The sequence below is a fragment of the Lonchura striata genome, chromosome Z (assembly GCF_050655825.1).
Source record: "Lonchura striata isolate lonStrDom1 chromosome Z, ASM5065582v1, whole genome shotgun sequence".
Taxonomy (NCBI): domain Eukaryota; kingdom Metazoa; phylum Chordata; class Aves; order Passeriformes; family Estrildidae; genus Lonchura; species Lonchura striata.
This window is the reverse complement of record NC_140740.1, coordinates 25932187-25954527: the sequence shown is the minus strand read 5'-3', so window position 1 is coordinate 25954527 and position 22341 is coordinate 25932187. Positions and strand designations below refer to the sequence as shown.

Genomic DNA, 22341 nt, shown 5'->3' with positions numbered 1-22341 from the left:
GAGGCAGAGACCTGGACTAGCAAGTAAACTGTGGCATAAAACCTTTCACCAGCCCCAAATCTATCTCTGCTCTCTATTTCAAGGCAGTTTAAAAAATCCCAGAGGCACTATTATAAAAAGCCAACTCCCTTTATAAATCTGGCTCTAGAGTACATAAAAAACACCCAAAGAGAAATAGCAGTATATAGGTTAATACACTGGTAGTGTGCAGTGTAAAGGATAATGCACTGGAAGTGTCTCACCTCCACAGAATCCATTAAACCCTGCAGCAGTAGCTTCTGGTGAGGAAAATCTTCATCTCCCACTGGGAAGTAACCTAATGTTTGTATTGCTCGTTCCTTCATCTTAAATATAAACAAAAAACAACACCATCATATAACTTTCCTGTAAGTCCATAAGATGCACCTCAAACCCACTATTTCTCACCCTTGCTGAAATTTTACTCAAGGAATCAGAGGTACATGCAAGCAGCTTATCAGATCATCAGTGCACTTCTTTTCCAAAGCAGGTCAGAACAAATGTCCTGTTGCCTTTGAGGATTGTGTGCAGGTAAAAAATGTATCCCCATTTTTCTTGAATTAAAATTAAGACCATTCATATTTTCATCTCTTAAGCCCCTAGTTATGACTATAGAAAGCACAAGTGATCAGTGCTATACAGTATTAGAAAGACCCATACCCTACCCAACTCACTAAAGCCAACAAAAAGCCAAATTCCTTTAAAAAAAGAGGCTGAATTTGGCATGTAATACCTATACCTAATGAGCATTCAAGAAAAGAACAAGAATCACAAGAACACTACAAAAACCTTGCCTTATTTGTTTCCTTGCTGGAAGGGATTCGGGCCAGTAAGTTTTCAACAAGTTGCAGTTTTGTAAAACCTGTTCCTTCGTTGGGGATTGGCAAGGGGCCATTCCTGCCAATCTCTCCAAGAGCCATACAAGCACCCACCACAAGGAAGGGAGAGGTACTGTCCAAAAAAGAACCTACAGGGAAAAGAAAACCAGGATGACTCAGATTTTGTATTATTTAGCAGTGGACAGGCACTTGTATTTTACCCATGCAAGAAGCAAAGCATTAATCTCCTCTACAGCTGGTAGGAAGCATTATGTTAGAAAAAAATGGGAGTGAAAGGAGACATTGAAAGCAATCTAGACAATACACCACTCCTGATTGTGCTGTGTTGGTCTGCAAGTTACAAAGCCCACCTAGACTTTGCTGAAATGTCCATACATCTAATTCAGATTACATTCTTACAAGCTGTAAACTCTACCTGACAAAAATTGAACTCAACATTACACTACCTTATGAGCTGAGCATCTAAGAAAAACCCTCAGCCTGGGTGGACTAAAAAAGACAATAACTGTTACATGCAGCAAAGTCTTAGGCAGGAAGTTACCTATTGTCTCTGTTGTTGACTTTATAAGTTGTTCTTGTTCCGGCATGACTGAAGTGTTTGGTTGTTCTATGTCATGTAGCTCCATTGTTCTGATTTTCCCTTTGGCCAAGTACCTTCCTACTGTAAATCCCAAAGCCAACAAGGATCCATGTTGGACCTCCGGGCTCTACAGACAACACCAACAGTGCAAAAAAAAATCTCGTTTTCAAAGTAAGCAACACTTTGCACAAAGCACTGATTTAAAAACAAACACAGACAAACCAGATCAGAAGGCACCCTGAATAATGCAGAGTTCTAATATATAATAAAACAAGAGAGTTTGGTATTGTTAGTGCTCTCTGATGAATGGAGTTCTTTAAATTCATTAATAAAACTTGAAAGAGGTCTAGGAGAACAGATTAGAAATTTATCATCAGCACTTACATTCCTAAAGCTATCCTGGGTACCCAGATTTAAAAAAAAACCCAAACTACATTGTCTCTACTTAAAAACCAGACATATTCAGACTAAGGGGACAAAATGTACTAATTGGTAAAAATCAGTACAAGGTAATCACTCTATATTTGCATATAATATTTGACTTAAGAATGAGTTCACACCTGGCCTATGCTGAAGGCAATGCCTCTACAGCTCGGCAGGCCACAAATTATGAAATCTAATCAATACAATTAAATGTCAAGAACACCAATTTCTCCAGTACTGATTTGGTACTGGAACTATTTAATGACCATGTTTAGTCTTTATTCCTACAAGTGTATTCTAGCAAAAGGATTTTGTGAAGAAACAAGGCTGTAAGACTCAAAAGCTACCTAACTGGAAAAAAAAAAAAAAAACAAAAAAAACAAAAAAAAAAAAAAAAACAAAAAAAAAAAAAAAAAAAAAAACAAAAAAAAAAAGAAAAAGAAAAAAAAACCACAAAGGGAGGAATGCAGGAGTTTAAGCTTAGATTAGTTCATACTTCTTGGTTTTTTAACACTACAAATGTTGCACCGGTGCAATTGTGCTGCCACAATGGGATCCTCAACCTAGTCTGGCCAGCAGGAACTGTTCCTTGATGTGGTCTCACTGCAGCAAAGCCAGCAAAAGATGGATCCTTCCCCCATCTCCACTTTAGTTATACATTCACACTGCAGTCCTTACTGACACACTAGGATCACCACCACCCCTAGGTGTACAAATTCAAGTGATTTTGTATAGTAACAGCAAGTCAGAGCTCTACCTGACTCAGACTCACAAAAGCATGGGAACACCCTGCTTTTTTTTTCCTTTCACAGTTCAAATGGGTAAGTGGGGCTGAAAGCAGGGGCGGGTTGGGACCCATCTATACCAGCTTCATGACTGCAGGAGCTGTGCCCTACACAAAACTGAGCAATGACATGGCTTTGGCTCACACATAGAGCTTTCACAGATTCAAAATAAATCATGTTTGTTAACTACAACATAAAGCAATCAGCATTCTTGTCAGCCTGTTACCTGTAATGTAAAATAATGCCCCTTTAAGTCCTTTAGAGAGATTGCTACAAAACCATTTTGGGGAAACAGAACCTAGAAATACTACTACTTTTCTTCCTACACAGGATTCAAGACACACCAGCACAGAAACCAGACCAATTTGTTTCCAAGACTCCTTTTCCATGCTTGCAGTGGCAAAATGGAGAAATAAGGATAAGGGGAGGCAAAACGAGCTGCTGGAGAAGGGTAGGCAGGCAAACTCACTATGTAAAGACACAGCTGTGGAGCTGTGCTGAGCAGTCCATATGCAGCAAGAGGGAAGAAGGCACAGCCCTAACACACCGCAAGATCCTGAGGCACCAAGGACCCAGGAGGTAACTGTAGCTCAGGAGGGGAGGAGCTGAACATTTAACAAGTTAAAAATTTTCTTGATTCTGTGAGTGGTCAGGAATAAGGAACAGGTAAACAGTTTGAGGTAGTGTGATCTATTACCACTCAAAGGGATGTGGCTACTTAGCTGGCTGAAACTGGTTAAATACATGACAGTGCTTTACTTGGGACAAGCCTCCATGAAATCCTCCTACTGACCTTAACAGCTTCAGAGATTAATTTATTTAAAGACCTGTTGCACTCACCTACAACAAAAATCCCTTCTCACCATCCAGCTGAAAGCCAGTTAGTTAATTTTACACCCAGATTAAGGTAAATATATCCTGGACACGTGGTGAGATTAAAATATCCTATCAGCTACATGCTGTGAGAAAAAACAAGAAGCAGACAAAGGTAGTTACATGGTTGTCTTTTGTCATCTTGATCAGCTGCTCCAACGATGCCCTAAGCTCATCTCCAGACATGGTAGACAGCACTACAGAATAAAACAGGGCTGCAAGCTCACGCATTTCCTCTTTGTTAGTGTTCATCAGGTTCTGTGGGAGTTTAAAAAAAACCAAGCCATAAAATATGGAAGCAACTACTCAGTCTGTTCATAAAGAGCTTCAATATACAAAGACAATTGTCATGGAGATACGTAAATAGTTTTTTGAGAAAGCAAACTTTAAAACAACAGCGTTATCACGTAATAAAAAACAAAACCCTCAATTCAACAAAGCATTCATTACACACTGAGCACTTTAGTGAAAGAAGACCACTAGCCACAAGAAGGCCACACATCAGTTCTGTGTCAAAACATGCACATCGAATTCTTGGCTGAATTTTGTCTTCAGCTAAGAGCTTCCAGGTTTTGCATTCATACTTCTATGAAAAATTCATACCCACATCTTTGAGAGCCTTGGGCCACCACAAAGAAACCAAAATGAGCCACACAAACAAGAAATGATCTGTCAGGGTCATGAAATGTAATGTTAACTTCAACCAAGCATCAGATCACGTATCTGACTTCTAACAAATCCCTTGACCTGTTTGTTTCACTTAGCAAGGCAAAAACACATGAAATATGATTTACAACACTATTTCTGAAACTCAGTACTATTAATAACTACCCCAGAATCTTAATTCTGCAAATGGACATTAGGCCAAGGACAAAGAAGAGTTTCCTACAAATTATGAGGAATACTGTAAATGACAATGTTTTAAAGTATTTTCCTGTGCAGTTCATACCTGCACATAGATGAGAAGTGATAACCTGCACATAGTGCAATGCAGCACACATATCATCAAGAGAAACTATTGGAACACATTCTAATGTTTTGTAATACTTGACAAAGTGTTTCTGCCAGATTGCCCCAGTGAAAGCAATGGCAACCTCTAAGACCTTCAAAAATCATGTATGTTTGAGGCAAATAATGAAAAAGCAGAGAGTAGCCTGAGAAAGAATCTAGGGAACATAGATTTCCCTTTGTCTTATTCCCAAGCAGACTCCAGTGTATGGGTTTTTTTTGGTCTGGGGTTAGTAAATAGAAAAAAAAAAACATAGCCACAGGAAGGTCCCTAAAACAACTAGGGATATAATTAATCTCATGTTATAAGAAGTCATTCACATCTTCCCACTGAAAACATTCACACTGTCAAAAAATGTGCAGAATGCTGCCTTTAGTTTTCTTCTGCAGAGAAAAAAATGGATGACTATACCTAGGATAGCCGACAGACTACCTAGAACATGTAAGTGAATGAACAAAAACAGTAATTCAGAAGAACCAAAAAATAATTTTCCCCATCCTAACACATACAACATTTCATGAGGTGTTGACTGTGAGTAGAAATACCAGATTTCAAATCAAGTGCATATTTGGAAATAATATTCTGTTTCACCATGAGAAATATGCCAGATATTGCTAGTTCCAAATTCCATCCATCCCCCAGAAAAACACCCCAAAAATAGGGTTTTCATAATACCTTAATCCAATCCATTTTGTCTATAAATCTGGTGGCTAGTTTTTCTGGATACACTGAAACAACTTCTAGAAGACAATACATGACCGGCAAACCTAAACAATAATTAAAGAATTAAAGAGGTAATTAAACAGCTGCAGTATTTACAACAATGTAACATTCAGTGCTAAAAAGAGGCAAAGATGCATCAGGTATTTCTGGCATTTATTTGTAAATCACTAGGAATAACAAACAATACAGAATAATAAGGTATAACATTTCTCAGACATATTAGGGACTCTAATAAAAGCAAACACTCTAGCAGCAATTCATTCAAAATGCATTCAAATGTTTTAGACCACACTTGTGGCAGATAGGCTATTATCAGAGTGAGGAAAGACACATCATTCACTGGTGAAAGAAGCTGTTGTACACAATGGCTTCACAATTTTACACTATTATGTCAAGCGATGCTGCAATTTTATAGCTATGCTTTCTCCCACCTACAAAATAGCACAGAAGAAAACAAGTTTAAACTAAATAGTATACAGTCTGTGTTTCAACTCTATGATTGCTGAAGCCAAGTTGAAAAAACAAGACAACTTATTTTAAGTAAGAGAAGACACTTATTTCTTCAGGATACTGCTGCACACAGCTTCTTACCTCCAACACCAGCTAAGAGCTGCTGAAGAAGGCCAATATATATATGTACAGGGTTGGTTTCTGCACTTTTTGAAGAGGAGGAGGAGGAAGAGAAAGATATGTGGTTGCCAGACATGAGGTTTCTTATGTAACGTCCAATGGCTGGAGCATGATCTTGCATATCTGCCAAGCTCTGTGAGGTTGGCACCACACCAGCACTGTGAGCAAGACACATCCGCAGATAGAGAACTATCTAAGTAGAGAAGATAAAAAACACAGGCTCCTGAATGCATAAGCACTTGAAAAACCATGCAGGAAACAAAAGAGCAGAGAATATGCTGTATTCAGTGCAATCAAAATGGAATAGTTTTTTCTTTTATCAAATACAAACAGAAAGGTTAGCATAGAGACAGGTACAAATATAAAGTGTAACAAACCTTAGGATCACTTTCTGCAATAGGACTGACAACCCTACACCAATGTCTCAAGATTAAATCATATGCAGACTTTTGGTTTATCATCAGCTGGTGTAACTCCTTGCAGGAAATTCAGCCTGTACCCTATTCCAATTTGGTGCGTGTACAAATGCAACCCAACACATTGGTAATACAAATCTCACTTTCCATCTCAGTTTATGTCTACAGATCACTGGAGCATGGGATTCTGTTAGGAAAAAAGCCCCAAGGAGCATAATGGGACCTCAGCACAGGACTGCCTGTCTGTATCTAATGCTACTCCATTAGAGACACTTCAGAAAGCAGTGAAGCAACCATCCCATGAACATTCCTCCCAAAACCCCCAAGAAAATCTTGTTCAGACTGCCGTTTAATCCCAACATGTGCTTCGAAGAATTTTAGAATGTAGGGTGATTTATGGTACCTGTTAGCTTCTAATGCTGTCGCCTAGATAAACAGTGGTACACATATCTGAAGAAGTAAAACCAGACAATTACCTCTCCAAATGTGGCAGGATTAAAAGGCAACACTGCAGTTCCAGTCATATATTTAGCTGGAGTTTTCATTCGGTGAGTGGCCTAAACAACAGAATACATTAGGAATGGACCATTCAGACCCATAATACCAGAGATGCTGGAAAGCTCAGTGAAATTTTACTGATAGGACTGTGTTAATCCTCCACTTAACAACTTAAAATGTGTAACAGCTCTGTAATAAAAAGGGCACCGTGCACTTGATAATAATCAGTTCGATCTACTTTACATCAATTCAGAAAGTGAAAACTCTGAATGCATGAGAGAGAATAGCAGGGGAGGTTGACGGAGTACAACATTCCTTCTTCCTTTCAGGAAACAAAGAAGCACTTAAGAATTTAAAAGTAAAGTACCTTACAAAATTCCAAACTCTGAGTCTGCCCCCAGCAGGCAGCCAGAAAGCTTTAAAATGGCAGCTCTGCCTGGAGAGGCTGCAGAGCAGCCACACTTCCCCAGTACTGGGGGGTAAGTGCCCTGTGCTCCGTCAGCCAAGTCTGGGGAGCCTCTCAGACTGAAGAGACTCAGAGGGAATCTCTCTACCTGCTGTGTGGAAGGCTGCAACAGTAAGTGAGCGATTTCTTTCCATGTAAATGTTACCTTTGACAAGCAGGAATATGCCAGCAGAAAAATATCTAAACAGGAGGTTTTAAGTGGCACCTACTGCAAATGTTGCAGAAAAGCAATATTAAACAGGCAACATGTACATCAGTGTGGCAGCCTTGTACCTGAGTAAACACACAAGGCAATTACAGAAGAGAACAGATCCTCACTCCCCTTAATACACAATGATCTTTTGCAATGATAATTTTAATGACATACAGAATTATTAAAGAAAACCTGATTTAGTGAACAGTGACTCCCTTGAGGAATGGCTTCCCACCCATACCCAGCAGACTGGGTCCTACTCTTTCACATGTATTTTTTTTTTCAAAAACAGAGAAGGATCATGCTAAATCATGCAGTCATTTGTGCCACGCAATGCATTCAGACTTCTCAAACTATTTCCAAATGTCACAGATTATTGATAGTATGTGAAAAATCACACTTTGAGATAACGAAACAAATAATTATACCTCTAGGATTTTTAATGCACATTCAGTACACAAAGATCTGAAAAGTGCTCAAAAAATTTTACATTTCCTCATGATTGAGGGACTCTTGCTTTTGTCACTAGTGATTAAACTACACTGAATCCATAATTATTTAGTGACATTATAAATGTTAAGGAAAACTTTAACTACGGTGCAGCAGAATTTAAGAGTGTTATCTAAAACTGAATCTTGGTTTCTTGATTTTTTTGTATCTACTTAAGTAGTCAGCATTGCGGACAAATTAGCAAGTTTGCTCAAAGAACGTCAAACACTTCAGAGTATTAGTAGAGTACAACACCACCAGAGCACATATTTCACAAGAAATCTCTCAGGTGTAAGAGTTCTGCTGTCACCGATCTCTTGCTAATTCACATGTGCTTCAACATTACATACTTCTGACACTTTTTAAAAGGCAGGCTATCACAAGAAAAAATACTGTCAGTGACTCTCCACTTCTCCTTTACTGCTTATAAACCTAGTACAGCTGCTATACACGGAAGTGTGTAACACAGACAATATTTTAGCCAAATAAAAACCAGTCTTCTTGCACCTTCAGGAACTGTTTGTAAAACATGCTGGATTATAATCCTTGAGAACTGGATTCCTCATTCCACATATCATCTGCACAGATTGCAAGAAAGCGAAACATTCCCTTTATTAAAAGATCTGCCTCACTACTTAATACTTGGATCTCTTGCAATCACTGCTAGCAGGAAGCGATGACAAGTGGTAATTTTGGCATTGAAATACTATGTGTGGTCCTTACTTTGATTTTCACTGATTTTATTCCTTGGGGCAGTTGTAGGAAACAGACACAGGGAAGGCAAGACCACACTTATCCCATGCCTGAGTATCACATATCTATTTGTCATTTACTGTGACAAAAGCACTGTACCTTGTCTTGAATGTAATGGACCATTTCAGGGAAGGAAGGCATCTGCTTCCCAGAACTCTCCTTTTCATTTTTTCCAGAAAACGTTCTCAGTACCCGCTGGGCTTCTCCATGTACCTCCTCCCGCCTTTCAGAAGAAAAGATGCAAAACAGACATTACTTGCACAGAACAGAAAGCCTTTAATGAGCAATAAGATACGTTGGGAAGCTGGGAAAGAGAGAACAGATTTTAAATGAGATGTGGGATTGTTTTGTTTTGTTTTTTTATGAAAGGGAGAAAAAGTCTTCCACTTCAACTTTTAATGTTTGTTTATTTTAGAGACAGGAAAGGAAAAAGGGATAGTACTGAGTGCTCTTTGCAAAACCGTCTGGATGAATTCACTTCCGTTCCTCTTACATCCTTCTAGTGTTCACCATCCGTTCCTGGTTCCTATATCCTTGTTTTCCTATCTGCTACTTTGCCCTATCACTTCCTATAGTCAAGCTTCAGCTGCCACCTACTAGGTTTATCACGATCTACTTAACAATAGATAACTACTCCTGAAACAGTGCTGACACTGCAATGACAGAGCTGGTTGTTGGAGCTGATCTGCTTAGCTTTCCTTAGTTACTGCAACAGCTGCTTTCATCACAACTTTAGTAATTAAAGTAAGTTGGGAAAAAAACCCCACCATTTACACTGCAGTAACAGAAAACTCCAAGTGAAATGGTTACTGTAGTTTAATGAGTCACCTACTCCTCAGCATAGAGTGGCAACATGCCAAACTCTCTGGAAATACAAGCTAAAAATAGACTGACAGAATTTGCCAGGAAAAAATAACTTCTGGACACTCTAAAATTGGTATCAGTTAATGAATTTTTACTTTTGCAATTGCAACTGATCATTACTATGAAATGCTTTAGTGACTGCAGTTCATTTGAAACAAGAAAAACAATCTCAAGACTGTCACTGGGTAGAGTAACAGTGCTCCATCAGAATGTCAAGAATGTCAAGTTTGATTTCCAAATTACCGTATTTAATTTCCTTTGTGTTATTTATGTGTGAACTTACACATACACAGATACATGTATTCATATTTAATGCAAATATACATATATTATACTGAATGTATATACATGTTTGTGTGCATATGCATATATATATATGTACACACATATACACACATATATTAAACAAACATGCATACATACATATACAAGAAAATAATTTATCAAGAAAAACAACTTACGGGTCTCCTGCAGCTAACAGGAGTAAGTATCTGGAAGGGATATGATCTGGAGGGAACACTGTGCTAGCAAATTTTACCGCCACTTGACGTACTTGAACTTCAGGCTTAAAGGGAAAAGATACAAACACGTGGTTGAGTTTTAAATGACAGCAGTAATGACTTTCACTCACCACTTGGACATCATCAGTCATTTGTTTTGACTTCTGGTACCAACATGATTTAAACTTTAAACATTTTGAGACACTACTCATACTTACAGTTCATATGGCAGGAGACAGGGCAAAGAAAAGCAGACTTCTCATTTATACACAAATGGAGAATTAAGTATTTAATTAAACACATACACACTTTAGGGAATCATACTAATTCTTAAAAAAACTGAGCTGCTCCATCCAGGCAGTTTTGAAATGAAACTGACATATATCATCTCACCACAGAAAACAGAGCTATGCTTAGGAGCAGCACAGCCAGAGGTGGGAAAGAAATACCAGCTTAAGGTGGTGATTATGTCTGTAAGGTACACATAATCTCAAAAAGGTAGTGCCTGGAGATTTAGATCCCTTGAGCAACGGAGTTATCAGCATGAAAATTGTATCTTACACTAGAAATACATACAACCTCCACAGTCAGCCTGAGTACTCATGCAAACACAGAGTATATAACACTCACTCCTGAAAATCCAGACCTCTGGTGTATTCTGAACACAAACAAGGTACTCAAAGTATGAGTAAGTCCAGTCTGATTTAGTCTAGACTAGTGCCTCAAGGCTAAGCTTCTGGAGAAGTTCACAGGTGCCTTATGTCACATATCACACAGCCTGCTGAAACCCCATTTAGCAGTGAATGATCCTTTCTACCAAACTCCCAATGTCACATAGTGTATCAGAAGACTGTCCCTGAAGCATTTACTTCTCAAAGTTTTCTAAGGAGGACACCATGAGAAACATACAATGAAATTGTAATGGATTTGTTTTTTTGTTAAACAGAACACAAAGAGAGAACTGCAGTATTACCTTCCTTGCCATCACTGAGCCAAATATTTTATCTGAGCATACACACCCTGTCTTCTCCCAGACAGGCCAATACATTCAGTAAGAAAAGGAAGATCTGCTCCAGAATTATTGAACAGGAAGTATCAGGAAAAAAGGAAGACAATTAACTGCTCTTTTTTTAAGGTATGTGATTTCAACTCCACTGAAAATACCTTTATTAAATAAGAAGCTACAAGAGCTTCCATCAGGGTACGCTGGGCTCCTTCCAAGTTACTATATGCTCCAACCATCATAGACAATGCCTCTTGAATGGCAAGCCTAGTATCAGCATCTTCCTGCAGTAAAAAACCAAGAGTTTTCACTTTACAATGTATAGTGTCAAGAATTAAGCAAAATCAGAAGAAAACAATAATGATTTCCCAAAGCCCCATCAGCACCCACCTTGCATAAGGCTTCAAAAAACTGCTGTACCAGAGCTATATCCTTGGTAAAGAGCTGAGGCATTCGGCTGAAACAAGATATTTTAATCCATGAAGCTTTTGTTTTATTAAATTGAAATGCTTCACACCTCATTGGTCTTCCCCTCATTCCAAATTTTAAGTGTCAAACAATTAGAGCCAGTACAGAAAGTTTGCTCTATCTTAGCCATATCCATCATAAAGCAGCACATTCTCCCTCCCTTAACACAGTTTGGAGACATTTTATGGACAGCCACTTAGATCACCAGCACATGACTGAACATACACTTGCCTAGCTTCATGCACTCTGGTCTTTGATGTACATTCCTTAAATTTATATTTCTGGCAATCCAGAATGCAGAACCATTCCTTAAATTCTGTGCGTAATTCATGAGCTGACATTAATCACTGCTGGAGAAGCTATCAGCTAAAAACATATTTCTTTTTACATCTTTGGAGTTGTCACAAGAATTCTTTTCTCTGCATTGTGCACTCAACTGCAAAATTGGTAGGTGGCATAAAGCTTGCTGCTGATACATTAATTGATTACTCTGGAGAACTTATTCAATGTCCCATTGCTTAAATGATGCTTTAGTTACCTGGAGAGCTTTCCAACTGCTGAATATGCCATTGATAGCAGTTTTGAATCCTTGAATAATAGAACAATGAACAAATTTAGCAAAACCAGAAATACACACAAGTATATTTTATTTATAAATAAACATTTGCTTAAAATCTTGTCTTTAAATTGCTCAAGCAGGCTTTCATGGAAAAAGAGTCCTAAAATACAAAGCATTTCTATCCAAGAATAAAAACATTATATAGAAAGAGAGGGAGCACACTTTTGTCTAAGAAACAGAGAAACTGCAAATTGTGGTAAAATGCAAACCTCTCCTCGTCTTCTAGTCTCAGCTAACTACATTTTTGTTCAAGAGAAACAAATAAGGACATTCAGTGAGGATATGAGACAGTAGCAGAGGGACAGAAACTACTAGCTCTGAACAGTACCTGTACACAAAGGAAGCTGTTTGCACAATGCATCCTGTGGATGACCAATACAGCACATTTATACACAGGGGCTTACTTCCTCCTTTTTCATTCTCTTCCCAATGGCAGGGTGTCCCATGCATTCAAATGCCAACTTAGGCCACATTCAAAGGTCAAACAAAGCAGCAAGAAGTTCAAAGCTGCAGAAAAGGTGATCTGCAACATCTGCCCTTTCTACAGTACATGTATGAGTATCATGGAGAATTTGACTTTTGAAATAGCACTGGAAACACCTTGTCAGGCCAGACTGGAATTTGCAGTTCTCTTTGGTAAAATCTTTCCCATAATAATACCATCCCTGGATAGATAGGATGGAATGTGTAACAAGCAGGCCTATTCAGATGCTTAACACAATGGGATAAATAGCCAGAGTTGAGGTCCTTGTATGTTCCAGAGTAAGAGCAGCTAGATACTGCTTTTCTCTTTATATTACTAACACTATTGTTTTTTCAGATTTTGCAATTGATGCCCAAGCACCTATCTATCAGTGTTAAAGATATAAAACAGTTTTGCTATATAGCATTTTCAAATATTTGCTTCTCTTCCAACAAAAATTCTTAAAAAGTATCCTCCGGTAACCTCTCAAGCAAACACAAAGAAAAAAGATGTATCAGTTTGCATAATAAATGTATTTACCATTTGTTTGTATTCGTATGAAGAATTATAGTTAAGAACTTTTCATCTTACCTCTTTGTATTCATTGATCAGCTTTGTAAGTCCATTTAAAAGCATTGGACCTAAGGGCTTTATTTTACTCTCTGGACAACTGCAATTAGAGAAACCAACAAAATATTATCTTTTGCATCCCTGAAAAGGTTTTTCTCTAGTGTCAACTTCTCTCGACTGTGTTAAGATCAGATATTACAACTTACTGTGTGCAAGCACAGACATAGTGAGCTTTCCAGATTAAGTAAAAAAATCCTACTCTCTTTCTCAGTGTTTTAGTACTCATTATTTCAGTTATATCTTTATTAAACAGAGTGGCTTCTAGGCAAATATCTAAAAATCATTGTGCTCTCTGAAGTACTTACATGACACAAATATGATGCACAAACTGCAAAGACAGACTTCTCAGTTTTGCATTTGTGTTTGCACCGAAGAGTCCATCATATACCACCTGACAAAAAGGAAGGAAAAGATTAGAGTGTCTGGCTTCACTTTCGAAGATTTTCATTCCCTCTCTTCTTTAAACACTGTCATCAGTAACAATGCTTCCAAATTCTAAGTACAGGAGAAACTGTATTATCAAACTTACTAGGAAGTAGCTTTGGAAAATAAGCATCACCTGAATGTTAGCTGGGAACATTTCTGCAGCTTGCCGGGATCGTAGCAGATGAGGAACTATCTTTAATTTAACACGGGTGCTGACTGACTCTCGTTTCATTTCAGGTTTCAGGACAGATCCCTGTCAGAAACAGAGATTGAACAGTGTATCTCTGGACAACAGTAAATTACTTTCTGCTGCAAATAAGAACACACTGGCACAGAGAAAAAAAATATTCAATAGCACAGATATTCAGAGAATGCAGATATGAAAAGACGTAATAGATTAGAGAAATACATACATGTTTTTTTAAATAAAGTAAGACAACTAAAATTACTTCTTCAGTAATTAAGAAGACAGACAACACTGAAGGCAAATCTTACCTCCTTGGTTTTCAGTGGTATATCCCCAAGATACACTTTATACATTTTGTTGATGATAGCAGGATTGTTCCAGTCAATTAAACTGAAGGAAAAAACCACATTGAACACAAACATGTTATGATTCTGACCTTTGACTACTTCTTAAAATACAGCATCATTTTGCATCATATTCATATCAGTCCCAAAATTTACAGACCACAGTAATCTACCAATTGAATATCAAACAGTAATATGTGAAGCAGCATATATTTCTTAAAAAAGACAATCAACATTACATATTGTCCACACATTATTTTTCTCTCTAGGCATCTTTTTATCAGAAGGAAAGATGAGACAAGAAGGAGAGACCAGATTCCTTAATCAGGTTTCATCATTTAATAGACTGAGGTATGTGAACAGACTTCGGCTGCAGAAGGTTTCACATAAAAAATCTGACTCCATGTTAAATAGTCCTACAGAAGACACCTACATATTTCAAAGATGGGCGAGTCTTGCTCCAGCCTCCTACCTGAGCCAGAAAATCTCCCACTCTCAATGTCTCATTATCAACAGCCATTACTCTGGCCTCTTAATAAGTTAAAGACAGAAGCAGTGTCTTTAGATGATGATTTAGATGGTGAACTGAAGGTGAGCAGAAGCTTCAGTAATAATGAAGTGTTTCAGCTTCAGTGTTTGCCAAACCCTTTAGATATGATTCACTTTACGATTAGTCTCTTTACTCTCCTAATAAATTAAATCAAAGTATACATTTCTGGGAATCATTTACTAAAGTCTTACTGACAATTGATAATCCTGAGGGGGCAATGCAGAAACCACTGTTATTTTTTATGATTTGGTAAGAAAATGGCTCAGAAGTGATACCAAAATTATCAAACCCACACAGCTAAAGCTGTCAGCTTTGGAGCCAAGTGACATTTCCAGCTGCAAGACTGCAAACCACACCATTCCCAGCCCAGTGGGAACATATGGCAGCTTCACAGACACAAGGGAACTTCAGTCTTCCTCAACTCCAGCACAGTCTCTCTGGAGCACTACATTCATTGCAAATAGCTGTTTCAGGAATAATAACACCATCTTTTCCAACCATCCAGACCATACCTTTGCTTGCTCTTTAGTTCAAGGTCTGCTGCAGTGGCAACACTGTGTCTTGTATCACTGGAGGCTACAACCAGGTGTATAACAGCTTCAAGTTCCGGCACTTGCTCGGCCTCAATGAACTTCACTATCCCCAGCTTACACTGTTCAACACCAGGGAAAAGCAGTGTTACTGACAAGAAAGCAGATGTTACAGTAACTGTAGCACCTCAGCTGTCTGAAATCACGGCTTCTGCTTTCTTAAGGAGAAGTTCACACACTCTCCATCTCTTAGCTCGCCTCCTGTCAAAGCCATCTTGCAGCAAAGTACCAGCATTACCAGCAATACTGTTACACCACTGTGAAAAGGGATGCTTCAGAAGGCACTTGTAGACTGCAGTCATGGCTACTTCCCAATGACCTTCCTCCTTCCCTCACCACTGCTAAATTCCTTAAGGCATCATACAAAAAATTCCCTCAATAAATTCCCTCAGAGCAACTAAAGACCTGGTCAGAATCAAGTTACATATTTTCCCTCCTCCATTCCTCCATCTGCAACTGTCCCAATTACCATACCCTCAATACACCATGGACCAGCCCCATAGCTCCAAATACCTGTTCTAGCAGCTCTGGTGTCCATGGACTATCTCCAATTACCCTTTTGGCCGCATAAAAGCTCATCCCTGGAGGTGGCTGAGGGATTCCAGTACCTCCCACACTACTTGATGAAGACCCCTGGGATGAGGGCATGTTTTGTCGACTTTGAGATTCACTCAATACAAACCTAAGAAGGGAGGGAGAGACTTTTATTAGAGCCTTTTCCAATCCACATTACCAGCTAAATTAGATTCTAGAATTGAAAAAGAAGCATAACTTGTCCAACTTGATTGTTTTTCTTTAATTAATCCCATGACTCTAACATAAAACAGAATTTAAGGCTCTGCTACCAACCATCCCAAAATATTCTGCAAGAGCCATAACAACGTCATTGTAAATGAAAATGAACTTCAGTTAGAAAAGGGAAGGATCCACTGGCATTTCCAGAAAGAGTTCTTAGCTTACAAACCAGAAAAATAATTTCCTTTGTATTAGAAGTAAATTCTTATGCTGTACTACATGAAACTCATGCTAAAAGCTCCAAAAATACAAACCTAAAAAGGGAAACAATGAAGCATATGCAACACACAAAAGTGGCAGGAAACATCCTGATGTAAAAAAATAAATAAATGAGATACTGTAATGGAAAATGGCAGTTTTAGTGCTGGGCAGAGAACAAAAGCAAAAATAAAAAAGAAGTTCACAGAACTTGTTCTTTTGGAAGACCGGCTAGTCCAGCTGCCTTGTGCTCACCTTCATGCTTTTATAAAAGCCACTTTCCATGGAAGATGGCCAAATGGCCTCGAAATTGCACTGCAGAGACCAACAAGAATTCTTTTGCTCCAGCTAGCCTCCCATTTTGCATTCAGCACACAGGCAATAAAAAGGGGCAAACAATCTCAACAATAGGAATTAATTCCAAGTCTCATTAGCTAAATCTTTAAACACTTTATTATGAGCTTTAAACCCTACAGTTTAGCTTTCTGGTTGCTTTACTGCAGCAAACTGGTAAGGCTAAATCACAACTGGACAATGACAGGCCCAATTCTAACAAGCATAAATTAGCTGTAAACCAATGCAAACAGCTTTACCCCAGGGAGCAAGACTTTAAGAGACTGACATCTAGAGCCACAGGCTATGTCAAGACACTCTCTAGCACCTTCTGGAAAGAAAATTAAAACCTTCACTTCCTACTTTCAGTGTCTCTGCGTGTTTTCTCAGAGGTGTCTTCCAAACAAAATGATTCTGTGATTTAAAAAACTCATGCTTCATGAGAGTATTAAAGTGTGTAAGGGAGTGAAGTCTCACTGGAAAGTCCAAGGATTCACCTGTTGACTACAGCCATGGATGAAGCCAAGGGCAATTAACCTGGGCCAACTGAAGAGTGTGAATCATGAACAGAAGAACAGGCATTTGAAACTGTGAGCTGCAATATTCTGTATATTCAAACAAAAGGAAAGTGGCCCCCTAATTATCTGATGGAAAGCACAGCCTTCAGTAAGTCTTTCTCCATGTCAAGACCATGTGCTTACTATTTTAAATTCAATCCTTCAGGTTAATCCACTCAGGAAAGCAAAAATTATGAGTTCAAATAGATCATACTGGCACCAATCCTATGAGACTTTTATTGCCAGAAAAAAATAGAAACGTGTTCAACTATCAAAACTTTTTTTTTTTTTCAAAGCAAAAGTTCCCCTAACAATACAATGACACAAAAAAAAAAAAGTGGGAAAAACATTTTGAGAAAGTATTGATTTTAGACACTAGAAGTTTCCTAAGTTCCATACAGTGATCATTAAATTCAAGTTGTTCTGTATATTCTTCTTGCTTTCAAAAACAGTGTTCACACTAAGACAACATCACTGCAGTTTGAACATTCTTCACCAGAAGACAGACAAAAGACCAATCTTATTCAAAGTTCCAACTCTGGAAACCACAAGTTTTTAGAGATCATTCTTGCTTATGATTTCAGAGCAATAAACCTTAAAACTAAACTGCAGAAAGATGGGCACACATTTTTGTCAGGCTTCTCTTTGAAAGGGTTGGCTATTCTTACAATTATCAGCTTCTTTTGTACTTTTCTACTAGTTTCTTTCGAGCTGGGAAGTAACAGCACATTTTAAATGTGTTTTCAAGGGTGCAGTTTGTACTGTTTCACACATAAAGAACACATCAATGCTAGAGGAGACTGGTATCAACTCACCCATAAGGCATAAGAAGAACATCCAACATAAAGTCCAAAAGCAGCTGTACAGTCTTTGGTTTTTCAGCAAGATTAAACGGAGAAGCTGCTGCTTTCAGTGGTTCAGCAGGGTATTTCATGTGAAAAAGGGTTGGTATTAGAAGATGCATTAGGCTGAAAAACAATTACATTTACTGCAACCATTTAAAAAAACACACCTTTTTACTTATAACATACAAGACAGAAATCTTTTACAATAAACCGTTTTTTTCCTTAATAGCAAAACAAGAAAATCTTAAAAGTTGAACATATTCACAATCCGATGGCTTCTCTTTACCACCTGGTGTATTTAAAAATGGAGAGCAGAAGATAAATTAGGATTTCTCCTTAAAATGGAACATACATGTCTGCATGCATGCAGACATCTGGAGAGATAAAGTCACTGTCTTTGTCCAGATTTTTGACAGTTTCATAATTATGCCACAAAATACAGTATACGGCTGTCTCATCCTTAAGACACACTGGCAAATGCACTGGCTGTATAGCAGTACAGCCAGATTTTCCAAAGCTCTCTCCACTCATGTACTTGCCTTTTCAACAGAGAAAAACCACACTCCAAGTATTTTCACACTAATCTCATGAATGGAAGCAAGATTTTACTGCAAGACCTTTCAGTAATGTAATTGAAAAGTATTTTTACATCATTACAGGATATAAAGTGAACGAAGACTGATTTTAATGATTTTAATAATATCTTCCAATACCAACACAATGTAAACTTATCTCATTGTGAAACATAAATTTTAAGGAATTTAGAGATTTTAGAGGAGCTAAGATTTTAGTTAGAAATAAGCCTTACTAGAGTTAATTAAAATAAAAATAATAAATGAGTATGCCTAGATGAAGTAAGGAGTTAGTAGTTAACTAATAATTGATTGCTTGTCAGCACAATGTTTAGTTAGCTGGGTTTATAATGAAGAATATAAAAACTGACAAATAGCTTTTAGGAACATAAGACAATTGTGGGCCTCCTCTGTTCTGAAACCAATTGAAGACAAGGAATGGGAGTTCTACCAAGAGTTCATTTGTCATATTTGCATTGAAAAGGTAGAAAGGTCAGAACAAGGATGACTTTATTTACTTCCTCATTTTGGGACCCCTCCCCATGAAAGGGACCACCGACCCATTTCAAGGGACAAACTATGAATCCTTAATAGCTTTTCGAGTAATTAGCATATGAAGCAGGGAATGGGATGTACCAAAATTATGAATATGTATTTGTATTTTGTGTATTCAATACTTGGGTGGATAAAAGGGCTCTGTAATCAGCTGGAAGGGGTGGTGTGTATTCGGGAGCTATCCCACACGCTGCCCAGCATCGAATAAACATACACTTTCTAACTTTAAACTGTTAGAGTGTTTTTGTCCGTCACAGTTGGATATCGGTACTAGACCAATATCCATATTTTTTCAATAAATCAATTGTAGATAAGAATCAGGCCCACCCATACAGGTCCTTAGTATACAGCAGTTGCCAACAATTCTTTCTTCACATACTACAACTTAGCTAAAACTCCTACTTTATTTAAACACTATATCTCAATTTAGAGTGGTGAATCTGAGACATCTAGCACCACTCCTACAGCTGGTAAGAGGGTATCTACTGAAGGCGGTGCCTTAACGTGGAAACTAGAACCTGATGAAGATGCATGGGGGATACTGAAGATGCATATGGGACAGGCATTTCACTCCCATCATAACACAGACCTCTTATCATATAGGGAGTCTGCTGCTGCAGATTCTGTATGTTATTACAGCATTAGACTATAAGAATTTCTTGTACCACTCAAATGACTGATTTACTGATCCAAATTGTACCTGGAAAGAAGTACAATCCTAAGTCATGAAGACAGCACTTAAGGAAAGGAAATCTTTTAACAACTACTATAAATTATTTTACTAAAACAATACCAACAAAATTCACTCCAAGAGTAAGTAGCCATACCTGTCTTGTTGTGGTTGAGGTTTCCCTTCCATTGCAGTGAGAAGGGTTGGAGCCAATTCACATTGTTTTTCCACGGGCAGACGGGGGTATCCCATCTTAACATAAATTATGGTAAAATTCTAAAGGGGTAGAAAAAGCACACAGTATTGCAGCAATGGAGAAGAAGTATGTGTTCCTTAGCCTCTTCTTGTATGTTCTGCTACATAATTGAGTATTGGAAACAACATATGTTTTGAAGACCAATTCCTCAAGTCTAAGACTTATCAGATTGACAACCATGGTAGTGGAGACTAAGCAAGAACTAGTCAGAGCAGGTCTTGCTGCGCCTCTGCTTTAAAAGATGTAAAAAAACAATGAAAAAAACTCTCTGGTTTGTCTTTTTCACTGCCAATTTCACCAAAAGCACCTGCAACTAAGCAGCAGCTTAAAGGAAAGCTAATATAATTATTTCTCTTACCTATTTCTGAAATAAAATATAATACAATATGGAATAAATACAAAGTCAGCAGCATAGACAAATTTTCTCTTGAAAACATGTTTCTAAAAAATTTCATTTAAAAGCTACAAATGCAGGAAAGAGTCCAGTGACAAGACAGCACAGCAGAGCAATACTGAATACTGGATTATTTAACTGTTATACCGTTCATCTAAGTCCAGCCAAGAACTGCAGAGGTAAGAGCTGTGTTCCATGACCTGGCTGAAAGAAGCTCCAAAGAGCAGTGTTGTAATGCACTACACCACTTTGTAGATGACATCTGAACTAAAATCCTACAAAGCTTTATGATGCAAAGCAATATGCATCACTGAGACATATGAACAAAAATACATTTTTGACAAGTACAGCTAAATACAGAGTTTGTTAAGTATATTTTTAAACAAGATGGTTCATTTTGCTCTACATGACATATGCACTCCAGAAATCTCAGCCATTACTAAAAAGTGAATTCCAGATAAGGCCATTTGCTGAGGACAACCTAAGACTACTTTTATGTATGTCACTGCTGTTTAAAGTCTAAATATTTCTCCATACATTTCTAAGATGTCATATTTTTAATTTATGCTGCACACAGAACTTAATAATAAAACGAAAAGCACAAAGTTTCCCTGTGATTTAATCACTTTTGTTTCATGATGATGACTGGCAACAGACCTATCAAAACTGAAATGTAAACTGTTTCATAGTTTCAGAAAAAAAACTAAAATTATTTTCACATTTTAAATTAGAGTGAATGAAATAATCTACGAAAGTTTCACAATCTATAGAATAACATTTTTTTCATCTTGCTCAGCTAAGATCCTCATGTATTCTAAGAGATAAAGGTGCTTTAAGTAAAACTCTGATCCTGCAGATACCAGGATAAGGATTGATAGCTGTTTGCAAAATGCAGCTTTTACCAATGAACACACCCTTTACAAGACAAGCAATGACAATTCATGCAATCATGAAATACCAAGAGTAACTGTCAGTAATTTGAACAGCAAAATGCTTTATGAAACCAAGTTTCACCCACACCAGACTATAAAACTGAGTATAAAAAAGTTCTTAAAACATCAACTTCATAACAATTACTTGCTAGGAAAACTGACAGAGCTAAATATGGGAGCTTTAAAGAATATTCGGCTTGCTAAAGTAAAGCAGCAAACAGTCTTGGAAGAACAGACACTTACAGTGACAAATGACACTGCAGAAGGATCTTGATACTGAACTAACAATGTCTCTACTGGAAGCTGAATTTTTGGTCGACTTTTGATGCGCTTATTCAGATGAACCAGCAACTCCATGACCTGACAGGAAGAAAAAAAAACAACAAAAAAACCTGAAAAAAACACCACTGATGTTGCTACTTTGAGGTCCATCAACCTCAATCCATTAGGCAGGCTTAGTACACGCAAATCAGGTCTGATTTAGCTGATTATTTCATTTGTAAGAAAACAGCAACCATCATTTATAGTATTATCTTGAAATCCTGTGACTGTTAAGACAAACAGTCCCAAACCACACCACAATCAATAACATCCATCAACAGAAATAAAAGAAAGGATTACTGACGACAACCAGTTCTCTCCACAGTTTGGTTACTGCCTGTCAAAACTGTCTCTGGCTTGGAAATTTGCACTCCTGCTCTGTATTGAGCTGCAGAGTAACTCCAATCACATAGCAGACAAAAAAAAATATCCCTACCCCTAATAAAGTCACCAAGTAAGTGTATGAGAACTTTTTGGAGTGTAACATTACAGAACTGAAATCCTTCAAACAAGAGAAGCCAACAGGAGTGCTGTGAATGTCAGGCAGAAGCAATGTGCAGTCCTGCCTGGGTGG

The 22341-nt window shown here is 37.8% G+C and overlaps 1 protein-coding gene across 6 annotated transcripts in view; it reads right to left on the bottom strand.

Moving 5' to 3' along the window:
• Window positions 1-22341, bottom strand: part of ECPAS (Ecm29 proteasome adaptor and scaffold) — a 59828-nt gene that overhangs the window by 25518 nt on the left and 11969 nt on the right. For 4 of the 6 annotated variants that reach the window (XR_014951434.1, XM_021525016.3, XM_021525014.4 and 1 more), the window contains exons 3-23: window positions 21690-21806; window positions 20022-20140; window positions 18038-18190; window positions 15853-16021; window positions 15262-15401; window positions 14164-14245; window positions 13802-13921; window positions 13548-13633; window positions 13204-13282; window positions 12069-12118; window positions 11453-11519; window positions 11224-11346; window positions 10021-10124; window positions 8795-8918; window positions 6773-6853; window positions 5842-6073; window positions 5203-5294; window positions 3642-3776; window positions 1399-1564; window positions 813-985; window positions 243-344 (exon numbers count right to left, since the gene is read on the bottom strand). Coding sequence is in view for 5 of the 6 variants with exons in the window: in XM_021525016.3 (XP_021380691.1) it covers window positions 243-344; window positions 813-985; window positions 1399-1564; window positions 3642-3776; window positions 5203-5294; window positions 5842-6073; window positions 6773-6853; window positions 8795-8918; window positions 10021-10124; window positions 11224-11346; window positions 11453-11519; window positions 12069-12118; window positions 13204-13282; window positions 13548-13633; window positions 13802-13921; window positions 14164-14245; window positions 15262-15401; window positions 15853-16021; window positions 18038-18190; window positions 20022-20140; window positions 21690-21806 (2514 nt within the window). In the remaining variant the exon portion in view is untranslated. Of the gene's footprint in view, window positions 1-242; window positions 345-812; window positions 986-1398; window positions 1565-3641; window positions 3777-5202; window positions 5295-5841; window positions 6074-6772; window positions 6854-8794; window positions 8919-10020; window positions 10125-11223; window positions 11347-11452; window positions 11520-12068; window positions 12119-13203; window positions 13283-13547; window positions 13634-13801; window positions 13922-14163; window positions 14246-15261; window positions 15402-15852; window positions 16022-18037; window positions 18191-20021; window positions 20141-21689; window positions 21812-22341 lie in introns of those variants that run through there. The other 2 variants (XM_085567172.1, XM_085567170.1) reach the window with 2 other exon arrangements.